We start from the raw sequence: 8,301 nt of genomic DNA, 5'->3' as shown, positions 1-8,301 counted from the left end.
TGTCCGTGGAATTCTCCAGGCAAGAATACTGGAGTGGGTTGTCATTTCCTCTTCCAGGGGATCTTCCCGACCCAGGGATTGAACCCAGGTTTCCTGAATTACAGGCAGATTCCCTGCTGATGCCCCTACCACTTTTCTTGCTCCTTTAGGCAATGGAGGGGGAAGCAAAATTAGGTCTTCTGAGACCTGATGGGGATTTTAAAGATTCATCCCTTGATCTGCACAACAACCTTATAAACTGAAGAATTATAAGCAAGCAATTGTCCAGCCCTTGCTGCATACTGGACCCTGCTGGGTCCCCATAGCTGGACCTGGAAGGCTTTGGATTGGGTTTTTCTTGGTGGACGGGGTCGGGGCGGGATTGGGGAGCCCTACTCTACCCATTTTTTAATGTTTAATCGTAGGCACATGGGATTGTCTTTAAATTCATCTCTAAACGTTTTCCACTTCCTTCAACAAGACTTGTCCCTGACACGTGTCAGGTGGGAGAGACTCCCAAGCCCACGTGGTGGAGGGTGGGGGGCGATGGGAGACCAAGGCTGCCACCTGAGCGGCTGGGACTGGTGCACCCCTGCACGACGGGCTTTCCAGAATCACGAAGACATCAGGGCTCCACCGTGGGCCTCAAGGTTGTGGACGTTTGAACGCGAGGCCCAAGGCCAGATGCTACTCCCTAGAAAAGTGGCCCCAGCCTTGGGCTCCTTCCTGTTAGATTCGACTGACAGTAACAGAGCTCTTGACCCAAGATCTTGCGTGGGTTTGATTATCCCCATTTTACAGATGAAGAAAGTGAAGTTCATTGAGTCCATCAAGGCAGAAAGTGGAAGAAGCCCCAGTAGGCTGCAAGGGCTAAGGAATCGTCCTCATCGCCCGTCGGGGTGGGTGTAGTCCAGTCAGCGTGGGGACAAGGTGAAAGCCAGGCCCAACCGTGGTCCGACCCAACTCCCACCCAAGTCGGGGGCACCGGGGGTCCAGCCTTCCTGGGAGCTGGGCAAGGATCCGCCCGGTGTGTACTCGCTCAATGGGCGGAGCTCGGACGGCGCCCAGCGGCCGCGAGCGGGATAGCAAGGCGGAGCCGGGTCGGGCCGGGAAAGGAGTTTGCGGGCCTAGGGCTGGGATCGGACTTGGCTGCGGGTCTGCGCCCTCCAGTCCTGCGGGCTGCCCCCACAAGACACCCCGAGCTTGCTCACCCAATCGCACCGCGATCCTCCGAACCCGCAGAGGGCGCTGTCGCCGCCGCCCGGTCCCTTCCCCGGGGCCTGAGCGGGCCGGAAGCGCGCGGATGACTTCCGGCGCGTAGCCCCGGGTTGGGCGGTGCACCGAGCCGGGCGCGGGGCGGGGGACTGGACCTAGCGAGTGGCCGAACCTGGTCAGGACTGCGGGCCCCGCGACGCACCCCAGTCGGCGTCTCCGCCTCGGTGGAAGGTGCGGCCGCCGTCATGCCGTTCCTGCATGGCTTCCGGAGGATTATCTTCGAGTACCAGCCGCTCGTGGATGCTATCCTGGGCTCCTTGGGCATCCAGGACCCCGAGCGGCAGGAGCCCCTGGACGGGTAACTCGCGCCCTCCCCCGCCTCAGACCGGCGCGGCACCCCTTTCCTTGTCGCCATAAATATGGCGGGCGGTGTCCTCATCTGTCAGATGAGACCGAGGGCGGGCGGGGATGGGTGGAGGCGGCCGCGGCCCGCTCAGGGAGGGCCGTGGGGCGGGGTGGCGGCAGGGCCTCTGCCTCAGCGCCCCACCCTGCGCCCTGCCTGTCCTGTGCCTTCTACCTGGAGTTGCAGAGGGGCGGGGTGTAATCGGTAAACGCGGCGCGGGATGAGCTTTCTGTAGCCCCGAGTTTCCCGTTTGGTATAGACAGGTGCGGGTCTGTCATACATGAACCTGTGGGAAGGCTGTTCAGAAAGCATCGTTTAGAGGCTACATTGGCGAGCTAAAACTCTCAGCCTTCGTGGTGATCGTGCTCCCAGAGAGGAGAGGCTGACAGTGATTAAAGTGGTATATACTGCCTTACGTGGAGCGGAGAAAAGAGCCGAGGAGAGGGGGATCGGGGGTGTGTTTCGGGCATCAGTTGGAATTGGCGAGGGGGGTAGGCGGGTTGGGGCTGTGGAGCAAAGGGCTTTCTGGGTCCCTCTGCCTTCGGTGGACCGAACGTCTCTGAGTGTGATCGGGCTTCGGGAGGTCTGCTGACCGCCCTGGCTGCGGGATGGCCTGAGCTGGGGTGCAGCACCTTCTGCAGCCCCGGGTCAGTCGGTGTCTGGTTCTTGCCCTTGGCCGCAAGGGTTCCCTTCAGTGCTGACAGCGCAGGTGTATGAGGCTTTGTACCCAAGCCAGGGGCCAGGTTGTATGGGTAACTTGGAAGGAGGTTGATGACAGCCCCAATCCTTTCTCAGCAAACCTGAGGAGTCTGCTCCATTGAAAAGATCTTGCTTGGTCCTTTCTCCCACCCTTTTCGGAAGAGACTTTCTGCCCCCATGGAGCCAGGGCCCTGCCTGGGGTGGGGGTGGGGGCGAAGTGGGGGGTGACTGCAGGAGACCAAAGGCCACCTACCCGCAGGGTGCCAAGCCAGCTTGTCCCACCCTCAGCTGGTCCTCTCTCCTGCCCCAGGCCCAGTTATGCCACCAGCGAGGAGAGCCGCATCCTTGTTCTCACCGAGCTGCTGGAGAGAAAAGCCCACTCTCCATTTTACCAGGAAGGCGTGAGCAACGCCCTGCTGAAGATGGCCGAGCTGGGGCTGACACGCGCAGCCGCCGTGCTCCTGCGGAATGGAGCCAACCTCAACTTTGAAGGTCCTCCGGAGCCTGGAGGGCTGGGGTGGACAGATGGCTTAGGTGTGGCCTGGGGGGGGGGGTGGTCAAGCCTCCAGGCTCTGCCCTCATCTGTCTCAGGGGTGATGCCCGAGGAAGCCCGCACTGGGTGGCCTCCCAGCCTGCAGGTTTCCCAGAGGCCCTTAACCGCCTCTGCTCGGAACAGGTTTGTCACTGCTCCTGTCAGGCGATTGACTTAGCAAACTTTCCTCCAGCTCCCAGCTAAGTCCTTGCTTCCATTAATGCGAAAATGGGGCTGCTGGCGCTGTGCCCAGAGCTAAGGGAAAGTAATTTTCTGCCGCTGGTTCTGAGCCACGGGGAGAGGGGGGAAACAGATAAGACACTGGGCATAAATCACAGACTGACGGTGTTGGCGTCCGGCTGGTGTGCCCGGGAGGTGCTGAGGGAGCCATCTTCCTTCCCTCTTTGTTTTGCCCTGGGTGGGGGGCTGGGGCGGGAGACAAGGTCAGCCAGGAGACACTCGGGACTGACTTGTTCCCAAATGGGGGTTTTTGTGCTGATACAGGACGTGCCAGGCGTATCTCCTCCCTTTTGGAGGACAGGCTCAGAGGCTGCTGGGCTCCTGGGAGGTCAAGGAGCTGGGGGAGGCATTCTGCAGTCAGTCACTTGGGAGACCCAGCTTTGAGCATTTGTGGGTGTTCCTCCCCACAGCTTTGTTTTAGGTCATATTTTACAAAAGGGACTAAAACCCAGATTAAGTACTTGTCCGTTCATTGGAATGCCTCCCCAGTACCCGAACTTAGGCCTGACTCCGAGCACCCTAGCATCCAACGAGGACAGCTGTGTCTTGACCTCTCATGGTGCCAGGAGCCCTTGGGTTGGAGTGTTGGGGCTGGGCTGCCAGGCTCGTCCTGGGATCCTGTGAGAATGTGCTGATGGGCAGGACTGATGTGACCTGTGTCTGCGCCTTCAGACCCTGTCACCTACTACACGGCACTGCATATCGCCGTCCTGCGAAACCAGCCTGACATGGTGGAGCTGCTGGTGCGCCATGGGGCCGACATCAACCGGAGGGACCGGGTAAGAGCCAGCCCTGCTCTGAAGGAGGGATGTGGCCGGGGCCCTGAGCCGCTCACAGGCCCCAGGGCCAACCTGGCTGTGCTTTCTCGGCTCAGATCCACGAGAGCAGCCCCCTGGACCTGGCCAGCGAGGAGCCGGAGCGCCTGCCCTGCCTGCAACGCCTCCTGGACCTCGGAGCAGACGTCAATGCGGCCGACAAGCATGGTGGGTGCTCCTGGAGAAAAGCAGGATGGGCTGGGGCAGGATAGACTGCCTTGTGAGGTAACCCCGGGCGTGCGGGGGTGACGGCTCGGCAGGCAGGCTGGAGGCAGCCCGTCTGATGGCAGAGCATGGCTGGTGCGCGCTGGTGTCTTCTGCTGACTCACAGAGGCTCGGGAGGCAGTGCATCTTGGCCCCACGAGGACGTCTGCAGGAGCTGGACCTGTGTGCTCAGCTCCTGAGTGATGGGGCTTCCTTCCACCTAGGCTGGGTCTCAGGTAGCATTTCAGGGTCCAGAAAAATCCTCCTTCTCCTGGCCCTTCTGGTCCAGTGTTTGTGTCGGTGGAGAGAAAACGGCCAGAAACTTGTCACCCTCAGCCGTGGCTGAGAGGTCAGTTTGGTGTTTTGTTTTTGGCTGTGCCGGGTCTTTGTTGGTATGTGGACGTCTGTCTAGTTGGCGAGTGGGGGCGACTTTCCGGTTGCGGTGTGCAGGCTTTCCATTTCGGAGGCTTCTCTTGTGGAACACTGGCCCTAGAGCATGTGGACTCAGGAGCTGTGGCTCCCGGGCTCTCCAGCACGGTCTTAGTTGCTCTGCGGATATGGGATCTTCCAGACCAGGGATCAAACCTGTGTCTCCTGCACTGAGGTGGATTCTTTACCACTGAGCCACCAGTTTTGGTGTTTTTTTTTTTTTTCATCTGGCTGCACCGGGTCTGAGTTGTTGCACATGGGATCTAGTTCCCTGACCCAGAACCAAACCCAGACCCCCAGCATTGGGTGCACAGAGTCCCAGTCACTAGGCCACAGGGAAATCCCCCAGGTCAGTTGTTTTTAGCCTTCAGTATCTGGACCTGAGGGTATTTCCTCTCCCACCCCCAGGCCGTCCAGCCTGACCTCTGCTTCCCCAGCCCCCACTCCCCGCCTCACCAGCTCTCCCCCTCTAGGTAAGACGGCCCTGCTCCACGCTCTGGCCAGCAGTGACGGGGTGCAGGTCCACAACACCGAGAACATCCGGCTCCTGCTGGAAGGAGGTGAGCCCCGCCCTTCCACGCGGCTCCCCCTGGCCCGTGAGGCGCGGCTCCGCTGGCCGAAGGCCTCCTCCCACCTTCTTCCCCCTCCTGGCTCTCCTAGGGGCGGACGTCAAGGCCACGACCAAAGACGGGGACACAGTGTTCACCTGCATCATCTTCCTGCTGGGCGAGACGGTGGGAGGCGACAAAGAGGAGGCCCAGCTGATCAATCGCTTTTGCTTCCAAGTCACGCAGCTGCTGCTGGCCCACGGCGCCGACCCCAGCGAGTGCCCGGCCCACGAGTCCCTCACGCACATCTGCCTCAAGAGCTTCAAGCTCCACTTCCCCCTGCTGCGCTTCCTGCTGGAGTCGGGAGCCGCCTACAACTGCTCCCTGCACGGCGCGTCCTGCTGGTCCGGCTTCCACATCGTCTTCGAGAGGCTCTGCTCCCACCCGGGCTGCGCGGAGGACGAGAGCCACGCGGACCTGCTGCGCAAGGCCGAGACCGTGCTGGACCTCATGGTGACCAGCTCCCAGAAGCTGCGGCTGCCCGAGAGCTTCGACATCCACCCCGTGGGCAGCCTGGCGGACAAGATCCAGGCCCTGCACTCCTCCCTGAGGCAGCTGGAGAGCTACCCGCCGCCCCTCAAGCACCTGTGCCGCGTGTGCATCCGCCTCTGCCTTCAGCCGTGGCCCGTGGACGCCAAGGTCAAGGCCCTGCCTCTGCCCGACAGGCTCAAGTGGTACCTCCTCAGCGAGCACAGTGGCGCCGTCGAGGACGACCTCTGACCGTCCGGGCTGCGGGGCGGGGTCTGGGCAGCCCCGTCGGCCTGTGGGTGATTCAAGTACCAGGGCAGCCCGAGGGGAGGGCCTTGGATCCGCCTGTCAGAAGGTGCAGGGTGGAGCCAGGTGGCCGCAAGCGCTCCAGCGGGGGAAGGCCTCTCTCTGCAGGGAGACTGCCCCCGCTTCCCCTGGGAGCGACTCCAAGCCTCGGCCCACAGTGGAACCAGGGACAGGGTTTAGGACAAGCACAGACCCTCCTGATGGGAGGGAGTGCCGAGCACTGAGAGAAGCAAGGGGGCTCCACGCCTGCGCCCTCCTGAGGAAGCCGGCTCGGCCCGCGTGGAGACGCCCGGAGGGGCCTGTGGGGTGCAGCCCAGCCGAGACCCTTGACTCTTCACTCAAGATTCTGTCAAAAACATAAGTGCTTCGGGGCAGGTAGGGAGAGAGCTGAGCTAACTCTGGCCAGCTTCTATAGCTCTGGGGCAAGCCACCCAGCACCCCGCCTACCAAGGGGCAGGGCTGTGCTCTGGTGGCAGCTGTTTGTGCCAAACCTGGGGTTTGGGGACCAAGCCTTCTAAAAAGCAATCATGCATGACCATGGGCTGTCTTTCTGAAATGTCTTATGTCGTGAGGGCTCATCTGATGGGAAAAGCTACCAAGGCTGAAAGCCAACCTCCGCCCTGTGTTGAGCCCTCACCAGGCCGCCTGCGGGTCCCACAGGGTGGTTACTGTGAATTGTGTAACAGCCTTGGAGATAAGCTGAGGGGACTAAAGGATATATTTATAAATTAAACTGATTTCTCTTGGCCTTAAAGGTCCTTGTGTAACATTCACACATACACGCCCACCACCTTCCCTGAATTCAGGGTAAAGGATCCCACAGCAGCCGGGAGGGAGGGGCGGCAGGCACAAGATGCCGCGCTTAGAGCAGTTTGCAAACCGCTCCACACGGTTGTCCCAGTAAAGACAAGCACCACTCCAGACAGGCGAGGGCCTCTCCAGTATAGGCTTCACCCTTTTATTTTTGACTGAAAATGCCCCCCAAGGAGGAGCCACAGGCACAGCCAGGAGTGACACCCTGGCCTCTCCCCTTGCCACAGGCTGCAGTGACCATCAAGTTAGGACGCCAGGGCCCCATCCCCACCAGCACCAGGAACGTGGACACGCCCCCACCCCCCACGAGCACCAGCAACGTGGACACGCCCCCACCCCCCACCAGCACCAGGAACGTGGACACGCCCCCATCCCCCACGAGCACCAGGAACGTGGACACGCCCCAGCCCCCACGAGCACCAGGAACGTGGACACGCCCCAGCTCCCACGAGCACCAGGAACGTGGACATGCCCCAGCCCCCACGAGCACCAGGAACGTGGACATGCCCCCATCCCCCACCAGCACCAGGAACGTGGACATGCCCAATCCCTGAGCACCAGGAACGTGGACATGCCCCATCCCCACCAGCACCAGGAACGTGGACATGCCCCATCCCCACCAGCACCAGGAACGTGGACATGCCCCATCCCCACCAGCACCAGGGACGTGGACATGCCCCATCCCCACCAGCACCAGGGACGTGGACATGCCCCATCCCCACCAGCACCAGGAACGTGGACATGCCCCATTCCCACCAGCACCAGGGACGTGGACATGCCCCATCCCTGAGCACCAGGAACGTGGACATGCCCCCATCCCCACCAGCACCAGGAACGTGGACATGCCCCAGCCCCCACGAGCACCAGGAACGTGGACATGCCCCATCCCCACCAGCACCAGGAACGTGGACACGGCCCCATCCCCCACCAGCACCAGGAACGTGGACATGCCCCATCCCCACCAGCACCAGGAACGTGGACATGCCCCATCCCCACCAGCACCAGGAACGTGGACACGGCCCCATCCCCCACCAGCACCAGGAACGTGGACACGCCCCCATCCCCCACTAGCACCAGGAACGTGGACACGCCCCCATCCCCCACGAGCACCAGGACCGTGGACACGCCCCCATCCGCCACCAGCACCAGGAACGTGGACACGGCCCCATCCCCCACGAGCACCAGGACCGTGGACACGCCCCCATTCGCCACCAGCACCAGGAACGTGGACACGCCCCCATCCCCCACGAGCACCAGGAACGTGGACACACCCCCACGAGCACCAGGACCGTGGACACGCCCCCATCCGCCACCAGCACCAGGAACGTGGACACGGCCCCATCCCCCACCAGCACCAGGAACGTAAACATACCCCATGCCCCACCAGCACCAGGAACGTGGACACGCCCCCATCCCCCACCAGCACCAGGAACGTGGACATGCCCCGGCCCCCACCAGCACCAGGAACGTGGACACGCCCCCATCCCCCACCAGGAACGTGGACACGCCCCCATCCCCCACCAGGAACGTGGACACGCCCCCATCCCCCACGAGCACCAGGAACGTGGACATGCCCCAGCCCCCACGAGC

General features: G+C 62.1%; 1 protein-coding gene across 2 annotated transcripts; it reads left to right on the top strand.

The window, feature by feature from the left end:
- The first annotated feature begins 1,292 nt into the window (after positions 1-1,292).
- Positions 1,293-6,652, top strand: ASB6 (ankyrin repeat and SOCS box containing 6). 2 transcript variants are annotated; one of them, XM_061433827.1, is made up of 6 exons: positions 1,293-1,552; positions 2,607-2,788; positions 3,741-3,847; positions 3,943-4,051; positions 4,990-5,076; positions 5,303-6,652. In XM_061433827.1, exons 1-6 carry the CDS (start codon positions 1,440-1,442, stop codon positions 5,842-5,844), a joined length of 1,140 nt encoding a protein of 379 aa, XP_061289811.1. In that variant the 5' UTR covers positions 1,293-1,439; the 3' UTR covers positions 5,845-6,652. The 2 variants fall into 2 exon arrangements, with proteins under 2 accessions (XP_061289811.1, XP_061289809.1); XM_061433825.1 differs by having other exon boundaries at positions 1,294-1,552; positions 5,177-6,652.
- Positions 6,653-8,301: the final 1,649 nt, after the last annotated feature.

The sequence above is a fragment of the Bos javanicus genome, chromosome 11, assembly GCF_032452875.1.
Source record: "Bos javanicus breed banteng chromosome 11, ARS-OSU_banteng_1.0, whole genome shotgun sequence".
Lineage (NCBI taxonomy): Eukaryota > Metazoa > Chordata > Mammalia > Artiodactyla > Bovidae > Bos > Bos javanicus.
This window is presented reverse-complemented; position numbering and strand designations above follow the sequence as displayed.